At 40.1% G+C, this 22,190-nt stretch overlaps 1 protein-coding gene across 2 annotated transcripts; it reads right to left on the minus strand.

Moving 5' to 3' along the window:
• Window positions 1–1,816: 1,816 nt before the first annotated feature.
• gnptg (N-acetylglucosamine-1-phosphate transferase subunit gamma) lies at window positions 1,817–22,174 on the minus strand. 2 transcript variants are annotated; one of them, XM_041877777.2, is made up of 11 exons: window positions 22,007–22,174; window positions 19,521–19,575; window positions 19,338–19,405; window positions 4,217–4,271; window positions 3,922–4,005; window positions 3,698–3,791; window positions 3,246–3,360; window positions 3,074–3,156; window positions 2,657–2,782; window positions 2,409–2,490; window positions 1,817–2,260 (listed from the first exon to the last, which is right to left on the minus strand). In XM_041877777.2, the coding sequence occupies exons 1-11, from the start codon at window positions 22,071–22,073 to the stop codon at window positions 2,184–2,186; spliced, it is 906 nt and encodes a 301-aa protein (XP_041733711.1). In that variant the 5' UTR covers window positions 22,074–22,174; the 3' UTR covers window positions 1,817–2,183. The 2 variants fall into 2 exon arrangements, with proteins under 2 accessions (XP_041733711.1, XP_041733718.1); XM_041877784.2 differs by lacking the exons at window positions 19,338–19,405; window positions 19,521–19,575; window positions 22,007–22,174 and adding an exon at window positions 18,054–18,251.
• Between the last annotated feature and the right edge of the window lie 16 nt (window positions 22,175–22,190).

Here is a 22,190-nt window from a genome sequence, read left to right on the forward strand (position 1 = left end):
AGAATAGAATCACATCGTTTATCCATCTCTATGTGACCATCAAATAGAAAGTTGCCAATGTCTTTGCAATTGATACAAACAAGCGATGTAAAAATGATGCCTCAAATGAAAATCGAGATGACCACATTAAAATATAAACAGTAGGCTATACTGCCCTACAAAGGCAAAACACATTAACTCCGACAACAGGGAAACTGAGAAAAATTGCTTTAAAGTTGTTTTGCTAGCCAGCCAAATATGTTGAAGATAAGTGATTTTTGCCCTCATGCGTCACTCCAACAACGCTCCGACCGTTCTCGCTGCGTGGTGTTTTGGGAAACGCATGTTACATCTTCGGCCATTATAGGAAAGATGCATCATTAAAAACACTCTAAGCCTAAGCCTAAATTCCATCGCTATCAGGAAACCGGGCCCCGGGCATTACGGGTAAACTGTTATCCCTACTAGTATACTAGCTTAACGACAGAGATACACTGCACACATCATTTTGTAACTATAGCAGTCATTATCATTACATAACCAACGTTATAGAGCTCTATTTACTGATGGGTCGGTCGCGAACAAACTCTTTTTGAACAGCTCTTTTTGGTGAATGTCGGGAACCGAATCACCTAGGCAAGCCTGCCAACGATTTATTAAATCTGAAGATGGTAAATCACTCCACATCCTGCAGGTAGTGGTGATCAAGAGCCTCATTCTGGTCCGCACTCATTTATGTAGTGCATTTAATTAATATCTTCATTTTTGTGTAGGGGGTCTACTGTTTTGTACAGGTAAAATGTATTTGAACTCGCATTGCACAATCTGAAAAAATTGTAGTCTACTTTTTAAAACCTAACTTTGGATATTAACATTATTTTCATACCGATAGTTTTATGGAAATGTTTTAACGAAGAGCTATTTGGGAGCCAAATGAATGGCTCTTAAAGAGCCAAATAATCAGTTTTACCGGAAGGACTCTGCCCACCAATACAAGTGCATAGCACAGTCTATGCTGCATACTATGCACGTGGTACTTGGGGGGAAAAGTGTGGAGAATCTGAGAATACCCTACGATCACCCCTGGAGTTGAGTAGCCCTGCTTATGGCTTTACAAAATATACCCTGCCCTAAATTTTACAACTTCACTTTGATTTTAAGTGGAAGAACTCAAGTTTGATTTTAAGTGGAAGAACTCAAGAAGAGATGGGACTCTCTCCGAACTCAACATACACAATATAAAAATAATACCTCCCCTGAAGAAAGAACAGAGGCGAAAATGTATCATTGACAAGCTGCAGTTTTTAGACATGCAGTGCCTCATCTGTCATTTTACCTCAATGGCTCAAAATTCATGGTTTGTGTCTAGCAATTAACAGAGAAGTCCATCGTCAGAAGATTATTATCCAGGTGAGAGCAATGGTAGTGGTGAGGCGCTGTCAGAGGTGGAGGTCCCACTGGACGATGTAGATTCTTTCAATGGTGAGTCGCTCTGGATAAGAGCGTCTGCTAAATGACTAAAATGTAAAATGTAAATCAAAATCCCCCACTGCCGTTAAAAAATAAGAAAATGTGTAAACAGCCTCCGAGAAGCAGCCTGTGATGAGGATGACATTTCGCTTTACGTCATCCATCCAAGAGTTCTTATGCAGTTTCAGAACCAAATAGACCAAATAGACAAAGCTAGATGCCTCAGAAGAACCACAATGGAATAGGGTCCTCTTTCCAGCTAAGAAAGCCTTGCCACTGACTTGCATGTGCCTGTAGTGCGCACAGACAGTCATCCGATATGTTGGTTAAAGCACCTTTTTAATCTCATATGACAAAATAATTGGCATTTGCTCAAGGCTGTAACTTTTTATTTTCTTTAAAAAAAAAAAAAAATCTGAATCAAACAATTTAAATCTTCAGCGTCCTTCCTTTGATAGCAGAGGTATGATTTCAGTCTAGACAGACAATGGAGTTGAAAAACAATGATTCTAAGAATGTAGCTATGCCATTGGAGACTACTGGTAGTCTGCAGCTTGTCACTCAGAGTAAATGTCACAGTCAAGAAAACATGGTTGATTCTCTAAAGTTGTATTTTTTTAAATACTTGAATTCTCTAATGTGGAACTGGCATGTTAACTGTGTGACATCTGCCTTCTCTGCTGTCCAGTTTGTGGTCTGCAATTATTAATATTTTGTGTAAATGTCTGAGATCCTCAGAGTAGGTCTGCGATGAGGCCGTTGTCCCCCCTCAGGTGCCGATTTTGCACAGTCACTGGAATCTTCGCCTTAGCTGTCCGTAGAGAGAAGAAAGGGTGCAAACATGTTAACATTGTATGGACCAATGCAATCATAACATGTTACTTAAGAAGGGATTCCTTTCCTACATCTATTAATGGAGAAGTATGGACTAGTACATGAATAATAATGCTAAGACTCACCCGCCTTTGACTCATGGGGAATGTTATGTTGAGTGAGAAGAGCTTGCAATCTCGCAATCTCTTCACTCTGTTTACGGACGTCCTGTATAAAACAAGCATCCGTAGAAATTTAAATAAATACAACTTTTCAATGACATGTCATGTATATGGATAGCTAGACTAGAGCATTAGCTGAAAGCTCTAAATGTCGGGGCTTCCATTACTACTCATGGTCACAAGTGGTTTTGGATTCTCTCCAGTGAACTTACCTCATTGCATTTCTGCAAGGAATCATGTGTCTTTGAGGTAGTTGTGATCTCCGGCTTCTCCTTTACCTTTTGGCTCTTTAGGAAACCAGCATCCTCAAAAATATCCCTCAGTATATTATTGTAGCCCTGTAATACACATTTACACGTTAGAGGACTTCTTAAGCGCTTTCCAGACAGGAAGCGAAACTCCGGAGTGGATATCGCCCAAATTGGCTTTCATGTGCACGAGCACCGCCGACCACTCCGCCTGGATAGAATTCCACCCCCCGCCTCATTGAAAATGAATAGGCCACCCCGCCTGCCGCTTTCTGTCTGCGAGCACCTTTACACTCCTGTGTATTCCAACACTCATATATGTGCTATGACAGGGCAATGTCAATGCTTTATCAGGACCCATGTTAGTAAGTAACGTCGTACCTGCTCAGTAATGAGGTTCTCATAGAGGGCTTGTTCGGCTTCATCCCATTCCATCTGCAGCTTGTCACTCAGAGTTGGGTACACTTGATGAGAGGACACAAGTGTGACTCAGAACGCAAACAAGCACCATCTTAAATGTTCATATAAGAGTCCCTGCTTTTGTTTGTCTTACCTAAGAGAGAATGCGGGTGGCATACAAGTGGGGTCTCAAAGGTTAGAGAATACACACAGGTAGTGGGCTCTGACACTTGAGCCAACTTGCTACTTCCACCGCAGGTCAGAATGACCTAGTGAAACAAGAAAAAATATTTCCACCAAGAACAGTAACAGCAACATTCAACTCTACGATGTCTTTAAAGGCCTTTCACAAAGCTTGCTGACTGGGTAGTGCACGTTATACTCTTGTAGCTCAGTTGGTAGAGCATGGCGCTTGCAACGCCAGGGTTGTGGGTTCGATTCCCACGGGGGGCCAGTATGAAAAATGTATGCACTCATTAACTGTAAGTCGCTCTGGATAAGAGCGTCTGCTAAATGACGTAAATGTAAATGTACTACTCACAAACGCTCACCAATCCTGCTTTGTAAGTTGGCCTCTGGAAGGAATGAGCACAAGCAATGTATTACCTTTGTTCTCCTATTTTCATTCCCACAGGCATCTCCTTCTCTCATCCACATGGCCAAAAAGGTGTTGTTCACAATCTCCCACTCCTGCCAGATTCTGTTGGAAAGACAAAGGGTGTAAATGTTGAATGGAAATAATGTATTCATAGGATAACATGCTTCAATGAATCTAATTCACCTGATAAGATGAGTGCAGTTTGAAATTGTGTTGTGGAGGATCCACTCACCCCAGTATGCCACTGTAAGCATTCCACCTGAATGACTGCTCATGCTGGGTGATGTTGTGGAATGGACAGAATTCATATTTATACCTAAACAAAATAACAACAGAGATGTATTCTCAGATATACCTTTTATCTACACATGTCATCTAGCAGCTTTGACTAACGTTGAATCAACCAATTGGAAAACTGGTACAGAGAAGAAATATGTCCTAAACAGTTTGATCGAAACTTTGCCATAAAGTTCTCACTGCAGCAGATAGGTGTTGATTTTGTAGGTGCTCAGTTGCCCAGTACTTACGTGGACTCTATGTAACTGTAGCACTTTCCTGCTAGTCGGTGGAGATGTGCTGGTCCTACAAGAAAGGATTAGCAATGTTATGAAAAGAGCACAAGTAAAAAGCAGGGCTGTATGTATACTGAATACAGTGCTAGGTATGGTCATACTGAATACAGTGCTAGGTATGGTCATACTGAATGCAGTGCTAGGAATGGTCAGTTTAGACAGACAGGGAATCTACAGGTAACTGCCAATATAAAGGAAACACTTGAGTAAATTAGGGATACAAAGTATATTGAAAGCAGGTATTTGTATTTGTATTTATTATGGATCCCATTAGCTGAGCAGCTACTCTTCCTGGGGTCTAGCAAAATTAAGGCAGTTATACATTTAAAAAAACATTACAATACATTAATAACAGATTTCACAACATATTAAGTGTGTGCCCTCAGGCATCTACTCTACTACCACATATCTATAACACAAAATCCATGTGTACATGTGTGTATAGTGCGTATGTTATCATGTATGCATGTGTCTATGTTTGTGTTGCTTCACAGTCCCCCGCTGTTCCATAAGGTGTATTCTTATCTGTTTTTTAAATCAAATTTGACTGCTGGCATGAGTTACTTTGATGTGGAATAGAGTTCCATATAGTCATGGCTCTATGTACAGTGAGGGGAAAAAGTATTTGATCCCCTGCTGATTTTGTACGTTTGCCCACTGACAAAGAAATGATCAGTCTATAATTTTAATGGTAGGTTTATTTGAACAGTGAGAGACAGAATAACACACAAAAAATCCAGAAAAACGCATGTCAAAAATGTTATAAATTGATTTGCATTTTAATGAGGGAAATAAGTATTTCACCCCTCTGCAAAACATGACTTAGTACTTGGTGGCAAAACCCTTGTTGGCAATCACAGAGGTCAGACGTTTCTTGTAGTTGGCCACCAGGTTTGCACACATCTCAGGAGGGATTTTGTCCCACTCCTCTTTGCAGATCTTCTCCAAGTCATTAAGGTTTTGAGCCTGATGTTTGGCAACTCGAACCTTCAGCTCCCTCCACAGATTTTCTATGGGATTAAGGTCTGGAGACTGGCTAGGCCACTCCAGGACCTTAATGTGCTTCTTCTTGAGCCACTCCTTTGTTGCCTTGGCCATGTGTTTTGGGTCATTGTCATGCTGGAATACCCATCCACGACCCATTTTCAATGCCCTGGCTGAGGGAAGGAGGTTCTCACCCAAGATTTGACGGTACATGGCCCCGTCCATCGTCCCTTTGATGCAGTGAAGTTGTCCTGTCCCCTTAGCAGAAAAACACCCCCAAAGCATAATGTTTCCACCCCCAAAGCATAATGTTTCCACCTCCATGTTTGACGGTGGGGATGGTGTTCTTGGGGTCATAGGCAGCATTCCTCCTCCTCCAAACACGGCGAGATGAGTTGATACCAAAGAGCTCGATTTTAGTCTCTTTGGACCACAACACTTTCACCCAGTTCTCCTCTGAATCATTCATTTCAGACGGGCCTGTATATGTGCTTTTTTGAGCAGGGGGACCTTGCGGTCACTGCAGGATTTCAGTCCTTCACGGCGTAGTGTGTTACCAAATGTTTTCTTGGTGACTATGGTCCCAGCTGCCTTGAGATCATTGACAAGATCCTCCCGTGTAGATCTGGGCTGATTCCTCACCGTTCTCATGATCATTGCAACTCCACGAGGTGAGATCTTGCATGGAGCCCCAGGCCGAGGGAGATTGACAGTTATTTTGTGTTTCTTCCATTTGCGAATAATCGCAGCAACTGTTGTCACCTTCTCACCAAGCTGCTTGGCGATGGTCTTGTAGCCCATTCCAGCCTTGTGTAGGTCTACAATCTTGTCCCTGACATCCTTGGAGAGCTCTTTGGTCTTGGCCATGGTGGAGAGTTTGGAATCTGATTGATTGATTGCTTCTGTGGACAGGTGTCTTTTATACAGGTAACAAACTGAGATTAGGAGCACTCCCTTTAAGAGTGTGCTCCTAATCTCAGCTCGTTACCTGTATAAAAGAAACCTGGGAGCCAGAAATCTTTCTGATTGAGAGGAGGTCAAATACTTATTTCCCTCATTAAAATTCAAATCAATTTATAACATTTTTTACATGCGTTTTTCTGGATTTTTTGTTTGTTATTTTGTCTCTCACTGTTCAAATAAACCTACCATTAAAAGTATAGACTGATAATTTCTTTGTCAGTGGGCAAACGTACAAAATCAGCAGGGGATCAAATACTTTTTTCCCTCACTGTAGTACTGTGCGCCTCCCATAGTCTGTTCTGGACTTGGGGACTGTGAAGAGACCTCTGGTAGCAGGTCTTGTGGGGTATGCATGGGTGTCCGAGCTGTGTGCCAGTAGTTCAAACAGACAGCTCGGTGCATTCAACATGTCAATTACTCTCACAAATACAAGTAGTGATGAAGTCACTCTCTCCTCCACTTTGAGCCAGGAGAGATTGACATGCATATTATTAATGTTAGTTCTCTGTGTACATCCAAGGGCCAGCCGTGCTGCCCTGTTCTGAGTCAATTGCAATTCTCCTAAGTCCCTCTTTGTGGCACCTGACCACACGACTGAACAGTAGTCCAGGTGCGACAAAACTAGGGCCTGTAGGACCTGCCTTGTAGATAGTGCTGTTAAGAATGCAGAGCAGCGCTTTATTATAGACAGACTTCTCCCGATCCTAGCTACTGTTGTATCAATATGTTTTGACCATGACAGTTTACGATCCAGGGTTACTCCAAGCAATTTAGTCTCCTCAACTTGCTCAATTTCCACATTATTCATTACAAGATTTAGTTGAGGTTTAGGGTTTAGTGATTTGTCCCAAATACAATGCTTTTAGTTTTTGAAATATTTAGAACTAACTTATTCCTTGCCACCCATTCTGAAACTAACTGCAGCACTTTGTTAAGTGTTGCTGTCATTTCAGTCGCTGTAGTAGCTGACGTGTATAATGTTGAGTCATCCGCATACATAGACACACTGGCTTTACTCAAAGCCAGTGGCATGTCGTTAGTAAAGATTGAAAAAAGTAAGGGGTGCTTCCACACAGGTGTGGTTCCTGAGTATATTAAGCAATTAACATCCCATCATGCTTAGGGTCATGTATAAAAATGCACAGTGGCCTATTATTTTGGCTACCATGGCTAGAAGAAGAGATCTCGGTGACTTTGAAAGAGGGGTCTCAAAGGAGCATAGGGGGTTAAAGTTTGCGTGTGTGTCTCAGTCACCAGATCTCAACCCAATTGAACACTTATTGGAGATTCTGGAGTGGCGACTGAGTCAGCATTTTCCACCACCATCAACAAAACACCAAATTATGGAATTTCTCGTGGAATAATGGCGTGCATCCCTCCAATAGAGTTCCAGACACTTGTAGAATCTATGACAAGGTGCATTGAAGCTGTTTTGGCGGCTCGTGGTGGCCCAACGCCCTATTAAGACACTTTGTTATTTTTAAATATATTTTTTGGTATTATTGAATATTTAAAACATACAATCTACTTGCAGTGAAGCCGCTCAACATCTACATCACATTAGTCATCTAACAGACTCCCATCCAGAGCGACACACAGAAGCATCCAGCGTCAACGCCCTGCTCAAGGGCACGTCGACAGATCTCCCATAAGGTCAAAAACAGGGACCCGAACCAGCGACCCATCAGCCACCGGCCCAAGCTCCCAACCGCCAGGCCACCAGCCCTCCAAGACACCCCCGAGAAAAATTAAATAATTCAATTTGAATGAGAGTGTGTGTATATGCATGTGTACAAACACAGCACTGCCCCTTAATGTCATTCAAATGTACTTTTTGTTCTGTTTTATTTTGACTTTATTTTTTACTTTTATCTCGGACTGTCCTTCTATCCCCCGCCCAGCAACCACTCCCACTTGTCTACAATTCCACATCCCAACCCTCAGCTTCCCTAAGCCCATCCCACCTATCTCTGCTGGCCACCCTCTTCGGATTTCTAGGCAGCATATATCTTTCAACCATGCAGTGATGTTTAACATACAATTTCAATCTCTCTAATCGAATAGAATCCACAGATTGCGAGTTGAAGATAAATACTTTTACTAAGAGTATTAGTATATTAGTAATTGACTGATCCGGTCTCTCCAGATCTCTCAACAATACTATTTCTAGTGTCAATTTTAGATCAATGTTATGCATTTTCAGCCCTTCCTGAACCTGAGACCAGAAACAGGCTACCTGAGGGCAATACCAAAACAAATAGTCTGTTCATTCTGTATCCTCACAACAAAATCTGCAGAGCTGCAATGATTGTATGCCCCAAATATTCAAAATTTTGTTGGTGGCAAGAATTCTGTACAAGAATTTTAGCTGAAAAGCATGAAGTCTTGAATCTTGCATCGTTTTATATATATCAACTCGTACACCCTGTACCATGGAATCGGAACATCAGAAATCTCTTCCCAACTATTTTGCAATCTGTATGGCACAGCTATCAACATCCTGGTCCTCAAATGAAACTGGTATACTTTCCTATTTATGCTATTTTTATTCCTCTGCCAGTTTTGATCCTTTATTTGAGCAGACAGACCAATTCCCTACCTCCTCCCGCTGCCACCTGCCTCCTCCATTTTCAGGGTAATGCTGTAATCAATTGGTTCTAATCTTGGATTGAGCAGACCTTCCCATACAATTCTGATAACTCCATGAAAGACATAACTCTTCATTTAAAAACAAAATACCCTTTTCAAACATATTTTCCATAAATACAGTTATTTTATCAACCAGCACATTTGAGTTCAGCCATAATATTTATTGTAATATTTGTTCTACCTTTTCAAGGGGATGAAATTGAAATTGTAGCCTCTGCAATGTTTGTTTGAAAAATAGAGATACTTTGAAAAAAGTTTCATTTTCAATTAATCAAAAATGAGACATGGCAATCTGCACAAAGGCAAATAATGGATGAGCTTTTCTTAGTCATCTACTTGAGAACCATTTAGGGTTCAAGAAAATCTTTTGGATAAGTGAAGCTTTTAGAGAGAGGTTTAGTGCTTTTAGATTTAATAATCTCAACCCACCTAGTTCATATTCATTATATAGATAGGCACGCTTTATTTTGTCTGGTTTAGCATATCCCAGATAAAGAGATATTTTTTGCTCATATGATTTGAAAAACAAATCATCAGGAGTAGGCAGCCCCATAAGTAAGTGGGTAAACAGAGATATGACTAAGGAGTTAATCAGGGCAATTTTTCCATAAATAGATAGGTATTTACCTCTCCATGATTGCAGGATATTGTCTATTTTTACTAGTTTTCTATTGATATTCATTGTGGAGAGCTCACTTATATATTTTGTGATATGAACACCAAGTATGTCTACTTCACAGTCAGCCCATTTTATAGGTAAACTGCAGGGTAATGTAAAAGTTGTATTTTTTAAAGATCAAATACGTAATAATGTACATTTATCATAATTAGGTTTTAGTCCAGAGTCCAGAAAAGTTATCTAGATCTTCAGTGAGACATTGCCGGGATCTAGCTTGCAGACTTAATATAAAACTTGAGTCATGGGCTCCCGAGTGGCGCAGCAGTCTAAGGCACTGCATCTCAGTGCTTGAGGCGTCACTACAGACCCCCTGGTTCATTTCCAAGCTGTATCACAACCGGCCGTGATTGGGAGTCCCATAAGGCGGTGCACAATTGGCCCAGCGTTGTCCGGGTTTGGCCGGTGTAGGCCGTCATTGTAAATAAGAATTTGTTCTTAACTGACTTGCCTAGTTAAATAAAAAATATAAAAAAATACATGGACACCTTTTGTTTTTAAGCCTTGGATTTCTAATCCTCTAATGTTATTTTATCTGATTTTAATAGCTAGCATTTCAATGGCCATAACGAATAGATATGGCGACAGTGGACACCCTTGTTTATCTCCTCTTAACAATTCAAAACTCTGAGAAGTAGCCGCTATTTACTATTTTACACCTGGGGTTGCTATACATTACTTTTACCCATTTTATAAGAGAATCACCGAAATTGAAAAAATCCATGCATTTATAAATAAAACCCAGTCTTACTTTATCAAAGGCCTTTTCAAAATACGCTATAAATACCAGGCCTGGCTTCTTAGATGTTTAAATGTTGTTCTATTATTTCTAGTAGTTGTCGTATACAGTGGGGGAAAAAAGTATTTAGTCAGCCACCAATTGTGCAAGTTCTCCCACTTAAAAAGATGAGAGAGGCCTGTAATTTTCATCATAGGTACACGTCAACTATGACAGACAAAATGAGATTTTTTCCCCCAGAAAATCACATTGTTGGATTTTTTATGAATTTATTTGCAAATTATGGTGGAAAATAAGTATTTGGTCAATAACAAAAGTTTCTCAATACTTTGTTAAACACCCTTTGTTGGCAATGACACAGGTCAAACGTTTTCTGTAAGTCTTCACAAGGTTTTCACACACTGTTGCTGGTATTTTGGCCCATTCCTCCATGCAGATCTCCTCTAGAGCAGTGATGTTTTGGGGCTGTCGCTGGGCAACACGGACTTTCAACTCCCTCCAAAGATTTTCTATGGGGTTGAGATCTGGAGACCGGCTAGGCCACTCCAGGACCTTGAAATGCTTCTTACGAAGCCACTCCTTCGTTGCCCGGGCGGTGTGTTTGGGATCATTGTCATGCTGAAAGACCCAGCCACGTTTCATCTTCAATGACCTTGCTGATGGAAGGAGGTTTTCACTCAAAATCTCACGATACATGGCCCCATTCATTCTTTCCTTTACACGGATCAGTCGTCCTGGTCCCTTTGCAGAAAAACAGCCCCAAAGCATGATGTTTCCACCCCCATGCTTCACAGTAGGTATGGTGTTCTTTGGATGCAACTCAGCATTCTTTGTCCTCCAAACACGACGAGTTGAGTTTTTACCAAAAAAGTTCTATTTTGGTTTCATCTGACCATATGACATTCTCCCAATCCTCTTCTGGATCATCCAAATGCACTCTAGCAAACTTCAGACGGGCCTGGACATGTACTGGCTTAAGCAGGGGGACACGTCTTGCACTGCAGGATTTGAGTCCCTGGCGGCGTAGTGTGTTACTGATGGTAGGCTTTGTTACTTTGGTCCCAGCTCTCTGCAGGTAATTCACTAGGTCCCCCCGTGTGGTTCTGGGATTTTTGCTCACCGTTCTTGTGATCATTTTGACCCCAAGGGGTGAGATCTTGCGTGGAGCCCCAGATCGAGGGGAGATTATCAGTGGTCTTGTATGTCTTCCATTTCCTAATAATTGCTCCCACAGTTGATTTCTTCAAACCAAGCTGCTTACCTATTGCAGATTCAGTCTTCCCAGCCTGGTGCAGGTCTACAATTTTGTTTCTGGTGTCCTTTGACAGCTCTTTGGTCTTGGCCATAGTGGAGTTTGGAGTGTGACTGTTTGAGGTTGTGGACAGGTGTCTTTTATACTGATAACAAGTTCAAACAGGTGCCATTAATACAGGTAACGAGTGGAGGACAGAGGAGCCTCTTAAAGAAGAAGTTACAGGTCTGTGAGAGCCAGAAATCTTGCTTGTTTGTAGGTGACCAAATACTTATTTTCCACCATAATTTGCAAATAAATTCATTAAAAATCCTACAATGTGATTTTCTGGAATATTTTTTCTCATTTTGTCTGTCATAGTTGACGTGTACCTATGATGAAAATTACAGGCCTCTCTCATCTTTTTAAGTGGGAGAACTTGCACAATTGGTGGCTGACTAAATACTTTTCCCCCCCATTTTTGGGGTCAAAATGATCACAAGAACGGTGAGCAAAAATCCCAGAACCACACGGGGGGACCTAGTGAATGACCTGCAGAGAGCTGGGACCAAAGTAACAAAGCCTACCATCAGTAACACACTACGCCGCCAGGGACTCAAATCCTGCAGTGCCAGACGTGTCCCCCTGCTTAAGCCAGTACATGTCCAGGCCCGTCTGAAGTTTGTTAGAGTGCATTTGGATGATCCAGAAGAGGATTGGGAGAATGTCATATGGTCAGATGAAACCAAAATAGAACTTTTTGGGTAAAAACTCAACTTGTCGTGTTTGGAGGACAAAGAATGCTGAGTTGCATCCAAAGAACACCATACCTACTGTGAAGCATGGGGGTGGAAACATCATGCTTTGGGGCTGTTTTTCTGCAAAGGGACCAGGACGACTGATCCGTGTAAAGGAAAGAATGAATGGGGCCATGTATCGTGAGATTTTGAGTGAAAACCTCCTTCCATCAGCAAGGGCATTGAAGATGAAACGCGGCTGGGTCTTTCAGCATGACAATGATCCCAAACACACCGCCCGGGCAACGAAGGAGTGGCTTCGTAAGAAGCATTTCAAGGTCCTGGAGTGGCCTAGCCAGTCTCCAGATCTCAACCCCATAGAAAATCTTTGGAGGGAGTTGAAAGTCTGTGTTGCCCAGCGACAGCCCCAAAACATCACTGCTCTAGAGGAGATCTGCATGGAGGAATGGGCCAAAATACCAGCAACAGTGTGTGAAAACCTTGTGAAGACTTACAGAAAACGTTTGACCTGTGTCATTGCCAACAAAGGGTATATAACAAAGTATTGAGAAACTTTTGTTATTGACCAAATACTTATTTTTCACCATAATTTGCAAATAAATTCATTACAAATCCTAGAATGTGATTTTCTGGATTTATTTTTCTCATTTTGTCTGTCATAGTTGACGTGTACCTATGATGAAAATTACAGGCCTCTCTCATCTTTTTAAGTGGGAGAACTTGCACAATTGGTGGCTGACTAAATACTTTTTTTCCCCACTGTACCTCTACCGGTATGCCATCAAGCCCTGGAGTTTTTCCAGCCTGAAAGGATTTAATAGCATCAAAAAGTTATTCCTCTGTAATTTGGCCTTCGCACTGTTCTTTCTGTACATTAGCTAATTTTCCTTTTTTTATTATTATTTGGAAATAATTCCTTACAGTAATCGTTATTCAGAGGGTGAGGATTAGACAGAGAAGAGAACATCCTCTTAAAATATAATTTGGAGAATCATAGAGGACTCCGTCTTTGGTAATGAGTTTCTGCAAATTATTTTAGGTAGCGTTCCTATGTTGGAGATTCAGGAAGAATTTGGTGAATTTTTTTCATATTCCATCCAGTTTGCTTTATTTTTGTAATAGATTACATTAGATTGTTCTTGAATAAGTTCCTCCAGTTATTTTTGTTTTCCTCTAACTTATTTTGTATCTCTGTAGTATCGTTTTTATTGCTATCTACCTGTAATATTAGTTCATGTATTTTCGTTGTTAGTCTTGTCTCTTTAGACAGAAACTGCTTTTTTATTATTGATGAATATTGAATTGAATGACCTCTGAAGGTACATTTAAAGGTATCCCAAACAATAAGGGGATTTGCTGAACCTATATTGTACTGGAAAAATTCAGTTATAAATTATTTTGTCTTAGTTAAAAATAAATTGTCCTCCAGTAAACTTTGATAACATTTTCAATATCCCCGTCCACGTGGAAATTCTATAAGAGTTATGTGAAGGCCAATTAGATGATGATCCGATCGCATTCTGTCTCCTATTAATACTTTAACCTTTGATGCAAGAGAGAAAGAGACAAGAAAGTAGTCAAGACAACTAGCTTGTTTAAGTCTCCTCCATGTATATCTCACTAGGTCAGGGTTTTTTAGTCTCCAAATATCCACTATTTCTAATGTGTCCATAATATTAGTGATGTCCTTAAGGGCACGGTGATGATAGTTTGTAGAGTGATTTCCTTTATGGTCCATTGAGGTCCTTAACACTGTTATAGTCTCCCACCATAATGATTTGATCATTTGTTGCCTGTAAATTCAATAAATTGGTATAAATATTTTTGAAGAAGTATGGATCATCCTGATTTGGACCATATAGATTAATGAGCCAAATCTGTTTTTCATCCACTGTCATATTAAAAAATATCCATCTACCTTGCGAATCATTCCTGACTATTTGCACAACTCCGATCGAAGTGTTTGTTAATTAATATCATCACACCTTTTGAGTTCCTTTGTCCATGACAGAAAATTATTTCACCACCCCATTCCTTTTTCCACACAACTTCATCTAAGGATGTAGAGTGAGTTTCCTGTAAACAGTATATGTTATATTCCTTTTATTTTAGCCACGTAAAGACTGATCTTTTTTTATAATCCGCTAAACCGTTACAATTATAACTGGCTATACTCATTTCACCCCTTACCATAACTAGATACTATTCTCAGTCTAAAATGGCCATAATTAGTGCTTGTAAAGTTACTGCCATAAGAGGTATTATGATGGTCAAAATTAGAGATTTCAAATGTCTGATATTTAGAATTCAAGAAACAGGTTCTAGCAATATTTGTTTTATTCCCTTGCCTGTGAGCCAATGCCTCAGATGTTAGAAAATTGAGTCAAGATATTATGTGTGTAGTAGATCTGAGTAGGTTGATGTGTGTGATATTGGATGTGATTTAGTGAGAGTGTGTATGATATTGGATGTGATTTAGTGAGAGTGTGTATGATGTCTGGATAAGAGTAAGACTATAATGTGTGATGTCCAAATAAATAATAGCCCAGCCAACTTGCATGGTTGAGTGTCTATGTGTGTAACATGAAGTGAGTATAGCCTTAATATTGAGGATGATAATTGCAATCCATATCGTATCACCCTCCTAGTTGCATCATAATTACATTTAACATCATTTTCATAGAAAAACACATCCCAGCATTTCCATAGCAATTGACGTTTCACATGATCATGAAAGAGACCTTGCATTACTATAGAGCAGGGGTGTCAAACTCATTTTAGCTCAGGGGCCACATGGAGGAAAATCTATTCCCAAGTGGGCCGGACCGGTAAAATCATGGTATATATAACTTAAAAACAACAACTTCAGATTGTTTTCTTTGTTTTAATACTATCAACATAAAACATAAAGCTGGAGCCTGAGGACAGTGTGTCCAAAATAGTACAAGCACAACATCACTATTAATCATAAAACACCTCAAGTTTATTTGAAAATTCTAAAGAAAAAGAACACACAAACACACAATGCCTCAGTGATTCACAGAACTGTTTCACAGATCACAGAACTATATCAGGGTGTCATTTCTCAGGCAGAAATGTAGATACAAATAATGAAATCCTGTTCTCCAAACAAGTGCAAGAACCACAGAGTCAAGAATAGGTTAAATATACAAATAAAAATAAAAACAATTAAAAACAATAGCACATCAACATAAAAACATATAAACATAAAGCTGGAGCCTGAGGACAGTGTGTCCAAAAGCACAACATCACTATTAATCATAAAACACCTCAAGTTATTTGAAATTCTGAGGACAAACAACACACAAACACACAATGCCTCAGTGATTCACAGAAGTATATCACAGATCACAGAACTATATCAGGGTGTCTCATGCAGCACTTTAAGTGGGGTTGCATAGTTTATTTGACTCCTGATACCTGGCAACTTTTAGCTTTCACCAGCGCATCAATATCAGGGGTCACATCCTGAGTGGCAGCCAACTTCAGGATGTGATTCAAGTGCTTGTGCGTGAGCCTTGAGCGCAGCTTTGTTTTATTTATGCTCATTACAGAGAACTTGCTCACAAAGATATGTGGTTCCAAACATGCACAACAGTTTTGCAGCGAGGGCTGTCAAGTTGGGGTAACCTGGCAAGAGATTCTGATAAAATGTGTCCAAGCCAGCTGCGGCAAATTTGCCCTTCAAATCCGAGGGATTCACGGTGAATGGCGAACAAAAAACTTTGAAGTCTTTCTCCAGTTCACCAAAAATCTGAAAGCGTTGCTAAAACTCCCTTAACAGTCCCGTTATTTTATCTTTGAACCGCTTCATGTCTGCCACATGTTGGGTCGCGCACACATTTTTCAGACAGGGGAAGTGAGCTGCATCACCACCGGCGAGTTGCGTCTCCCACAATGACAGCTTCAACTTGAAAGAACGTATGCTGTCATAATACTGCGTGGCAACTTTGTTGCGCCCTTGCAGCTGTTTGTTCAAGTTATTCAGGTGCTCTGTAACATCCACCATAAATGCAAGGTCCTGCATCCATTCTGCGGAATTAAATTCTAACACTGGTTTGCCCTTTTCTTCCATGAACTGTTCCATTTCTTCTCGTAAATCAATGAAACGCCTCAGCACAGCACCTCGGCTTAACCATCTTACCTCAGTGTGGTATGGCAGGCCATAGATGTGGTCTTTCCCTCTGAGAAGGCTGTCAAACTGACGGTGATTCAGGCTTCTGGATCGGATGAAATTAACAGTTTGGATGACCACCTTCATGACGTTATCCATCTTTAATGACTTGCAACACAAAGCCCCCTGTTGCAAAATACAGTGAAAAGTCCAAAAATCACATCCTCCATTTGCAGATTGCACTTTCTCTCTGAACTTTGTCACAACGCCTGCTTTTTTCCCGATAATTGAGGGCGCACCATCTGTAGCCAGGCTGACAGCGCGGGACCAGTCCACTCCGACCCTGTCCAGCGCGCCGACGAGTGCAGTGAAAATATCAGCTGCTGTCGTTGTATCTGTCATCGGCACCAACTCCACGAACTCCTCGGTGACGGTCAATGTGTCATCAACTCCGCGGATGAAAATGGCCAGTTGTGCAACATCTGTAATGTCCGTGCTTTCATCAATCGCAACCGAAAAACGCAATAAATGACTTTACTTTTTGCTTCAACTGGCTGTCCAAATCCACTGAAAGATCGGAAATCCTGTCTGCAACTGTGTTTCTTGTCAGGCTGATATTTGCAAAAGCCTGGTGCTTTTCAGGGCACACAATCTCTGCTGCCTTCATCATGCATGTTTTTACAAATTCACCCTCATTAAATGGTTTTGAAGCCACTGCGATTTCATTAGCAATGAGGTAGCTAGCTTTCACTGCAGCGTCACTGATGTCTCGGCTGTGAGTAAACACAGACTGCTGTTTCTTCAGACCCACCAACAGTTCATTCACCTTCTCTCTTCTCCGCTGTCCTTGAAAGTTGTCATATTTGTCGGCATGAAGACTCACATAGTGGCGACGAAGGTTATATTCTTTCAGCACTGCAACATGCTGTGAACACACCAAACATACAGCTTTCCCATTCAATTCCGTGAATAAATAGAAGGATGACAATTTTTCTTGGAACACTCTGCACTCGGCGTCCACTTTTCTCTTTTTTGACAGAGACATATTGGGGCAATGAGGGTGCCAAAGCACATAATGTTAAAAGTAGAAGCCGTAATAAATATCGCGGGCAAAACAAAGTAGCTCATCCGGACTGGTTGCACTTGCTTGACCTATTTGCTCTGCCCCGGTATAAACAGTTTGCTTGCTTAACACAATTGCTATTGCGCCATCCAGTGGACACAATTGGAACAGCAGTTTCTTTTATTGAAAAATTGCAGCTCATTTTTATACTTTACAAAATCATCTCGCGGGCCGGATTAAACCCGTTTGCGGAACTGATCCGGCCCGTGGGCCGGACGTTTGACACCCCTGCTATAAAGAGACGGCTTCACTACAGTACAAATATATCCCGTACAATATATTATTATTCCCCAACGTCCCTGTTCTGATATCTTCCCATTGCTTGTTGTAAAAATAGATAAGCATGTAGCCAAAGACATACAAAAGATTGACAAACAAAGAACATAACATTATGGAAAAGTTCTCAACAATGGAGAGAGGGGAGAGAAGAAAAGCGAGAGAAAGAGAGAGTGCTAGAAGAGAGAGAGAGATTAAGTGTGTGTCAGAAGAGCTCATATCAACTTCAGTGTTCAGATATTTTTACAGTTCCCATACTTTTTTTTCCGTAACCTGACATCCCCGTAGAATTTAGTACAGCCATGGTGTTATGGAGCTGTCTCAGAAGAGCTGTCCATCTATAAAGAGTATGTCCACAATGAGAAAGGCACGTTTACCCCTCTCCCTCTGTTGCCTCTGTACAGGATACCGCTTCTTGCGACGTTCGTTTATCTCCCGGGGAAAGTGGTCATTGAGACCGAATTTGGAGCCTTTAAGCTCCCTTCCCCTGCTTTTTATTAAATTTTGCGATGATAGGTCGGGGACCTTTGGTCTTGTCGCTCCGAGATCGAAGTCTGTGCACTCGGTGGAAAGCCACTTTGTTTACAGTCTCTAGAGGATTGCATGAAGGCGGATTGCATGAACTGATTGCCCCTTCTGGATTATTGGATGCGTCCTTAGGAATCCCAGAAAATATTAGATTTTCACGCATGCTACGGGTTTGTATGTCTAGTAGCGACTCCCTCATCACCCTGTTTTCCCTGAGTAGACAATCCATGTTGGAATCGAGGGTTTTTACCTTGGCTGTGAGTGCCTTGTTCTCTCCTAGGAGGGTGAGATTTTCACTCTGGCTAAACTCCAAACTCCCCCTCAGCCCTGCTACCTCCTCACACAACTTTTCTGTAGATTAATCTGTCTTTCTTTTTTTGTCGGGTTAAGAGTTATTTTGTGAGGTAGCCGGATCTTTCCAAGATGGAGGAGTATGTTGTTCCTCCATAGCATAAAGCTGTTGATACTTGTCGATTTCCCTCAGGATCTCCTTAGTATCCAGGTCGGTTCAGAACTGCAAGCAGTTGTTTACAGATGTTTTTAACGATCCACGACGACCGAAGATGTAATAATGAAGTGTTTGCTGCGTGTTGTGTCGTTTGTTTACTGGCGGAGTCAATCGGCCTACACAACGCTGAACAAACTCAGACACTTTATGTTGGTGTTTCTTTTATTTTGGCAGTTACCTGTATATACTTGATTAATCACATGATCTGCCAGTGTTGACAGATTTAGATAATTACTTTAGAAGCACCGTCTCCTCCTTTGCTTTCACAAATGTAAACCAGTTGGTGACGTATTGTGATTTCATTTACCTCTGTATTAGGGGATTATATGTTCCACTTGGTTCAATCATTTTATTATTGAGCAACAATTAAAAGAGACCAGACTACTGCGGTACCTTCCCACTGTTGGTGAAAGTATCAATCTGTACTGCTATACCTGTACAATATATAATTGCAGTCTGCAGACCATAATGTAGTTAACCCAGTAAGTAATACGTATTCTTATTACCTGACACTGGGCCTGGAGTCACCTTGGGCTGGAGTCTACTTCCTTGGGCCAAAAAGGGATTGTTGAGCCTAGACAAATAGGAGGGAACCACATTACACTGACTGAATTAGTATATGTTATACCTTCATACATTTAACTTTTGAAACATATCTTAATACAATTATAGAATAAAATATGACTTACCCAAATGTATTTGGTTCCTCAACAATCTTCATTTTACCAGCAAATGAATATGGGCCTAAAATAAGAATTTTAACAAGAATAAACCATCTGCATCCACACTAAAATTATAAACATTTTAAGAAGACTGAAGAGAACTTAGAAGCTATTGTGAATTCCTTTAAAGCACACTTTGTGAGATGGTCCTCCGTCTTTTTAACATTCCGAGCAAGAACTGAAATAATAAAAATAATAGTTGCTCCTACAATCAATTACAAACTAAGCATGTTGCCTCAATCTACCACAAGGATTTTTTAAGAAGATCAATGAACAGATCATTAAATGTATATGGAATTCAAAGCAACCCTGCATTGACCTTGAGAAACTAATGATGCCAAAATATAAAGGAGGTATGGCAATTCAAGATATTAAAACATATTACATGTAATATGTAACAAGACAAACCGTATACTGGCTCTACCCAACAAAATAACCCCCCTCTTGGTTAGCAATTGAATAAATATCCCACCCCATGCCACTTAGATTGATAGCATAGGGAATACTTCTCAAATATCTAAAAGGACATCCAAAAATGTATGCTTCTTGGAATGTTCATAAAATTGTTGGAAATAAATATGCAGTTTCCTTACGTACCTCTCTCCAAGCAACCATCTGGAGCAATTCACACATATTAATCAATCAATCACAGACCAGTATTGTGGAGAGATTAGCTACAGATTGGCGTTTGGACAGTGGCGGATTTGTATAAAGACGGTAAAACTATGGATCTGAATGAACTGAAGGAAAAGACCGGCTCTACCAACCATTTTAGAATCATTCAGATTGTTATTTATGCCGACTTGACTGCCTGAACAATGTAAATGTAAACATGAGTTTAACGAATTGGAAAGTTTCATAAAGGATGTCCATTCCAAAAACCACCTGGCATCAAGAGTGTATAATTTTTTTTACGAAAAACAAGGGGACTACACACTTCCCTTAAGAGAGAAATGAGGTAAAGATAAAGATTCATATACAAGTATTTTTTTATTTTATTATTTAACCTTTAACCAGGTAAGCCAGTTGAGAACAAGTTCTCATTTACAACTGCGACCTGGCCAAGATAAAGCAAAGCAGTGCGATAAAAACAACAACACGGAGTTACATATGGGGTAAACAAAACATAAAGTCAAAAATACAACAGCAAATATATATAGAGTGTGCGAATGTAGTAAATTATGGCGGTAAGGCAATAAATAGGCCATAGTGCAAAATAGTTACACTTTCATATTAACACTGGAATGATAGATGTGCAAAATATGATGTGCAAATAGAGAATTGAATGGGAAAAGGTATGTAAAAACTGTTTTAAAACATACAGAGTCTAAAACACAAATGGTTCAGTATAATATAATTAATAGAACCTACTGGACTCAAACATTCACATGGCAAAAATGACAACTGACAGCAAATGTTGAAAATGTATATCAGATGAGGCTGGGCTTGTGCAGATGTTGGTCAAGTGTCCTAAATTGGAAGCATATTGGAAAATAATATTCTCTCTATTTCAAGGAGCAATAGAAAACAGACTACACACAAATGCACTCTTTATCTTGCTGGTAATGAACCTCCCAGAAAATACACCAAATGCTTCCATTCTTAGGACACTAACTCTCATTGCTAAAAGGGTAATTTTAAGGCATTGGAAAAAAGAGGTGCCGCCCTCATTTGCAGAATGGCTCCAGCTGTCAATGAATAGCGTACTGTAACATTTTTTTTTACAACTATTGCAAATGGACATGGAAAGTCAAATGAATACGAATAAATATGGCCTACGTTTCAAGCTACTGTCTTGAAGTGATTGAAAACAGGAGGAAATGTAAGTAATTTATCATTAAAACTAATCATGTGTATTGATACCAATCGATAATGTAATTGATCATGTGAAATTATTGCTAAAATTCTAATAGTTCGCCTAATTTCAGTTTGTGTACAATTGTATTATCTAAACCGCTGTGAAATATATTTCCAATAACCAAAAATATTGTATATTTTCAGCTGTTTAAAGTTGGTGTACAAAACCGAAAGAAAAAGATGATGCACAAACGAAACTTGAGCACGGGACGCACAGAAATTGCGCATATAGAACATATCTACCACTTCTTAGACTTGCTTTCAATGAGAATGACAGAGCTATAACTCACATTTCTATGTGCATTTGATCGGGTCACCCAAAAAGTATACATATTGCAGTTTTAATTTAAAAAAGACAAGTAAGAAACATTTGAGCTACACCATTTGTCAGCAGTGTTAATCCTGAATATACACGTAAAATCAAATCCAGAGCCACATAACGTAAAAAAAAGTATATATTAACGTTATAACTGCTCTATATTTTAGTTACAATGTTTGAGTTCGCCATACGCGCCTCTAAAACCTAACCCGGAAGAACCCTTGAAACGACAGATGCTGCTTTGTTTGAGTACATTAATTAAGTGAAAAATACTTACTCAGCAGGGTAAGACAGAGCAGACATATCCATAGTAAATGTAGTATTGTAGTCGATGTATAATACATGATTAGTGGACTTTCATTTGCTTCTTTGCGTTTACGTTTCTCTAGCTATCTTGCTAGCTAGCTATATAATCTGTGGCTATATTTTTTGTCCTACAGTAGTGGCCACGTGACCATTAG

The sequence above is a fragment of the Coregonus clupeaformis genome, chromosome 1 (genome assembly GCF_020615455.1).
Source record: "Coregonus clupeaformis isolate EN_2021a chromosome 1, ASM2061545v1, whole genome shotgun sequence".
NCBI lineage: Eukaryota > Metazoa > Chordata > Actinopteri > Salmoniformes > Salmonidae > Coregonus > Coregonus clupeaformis.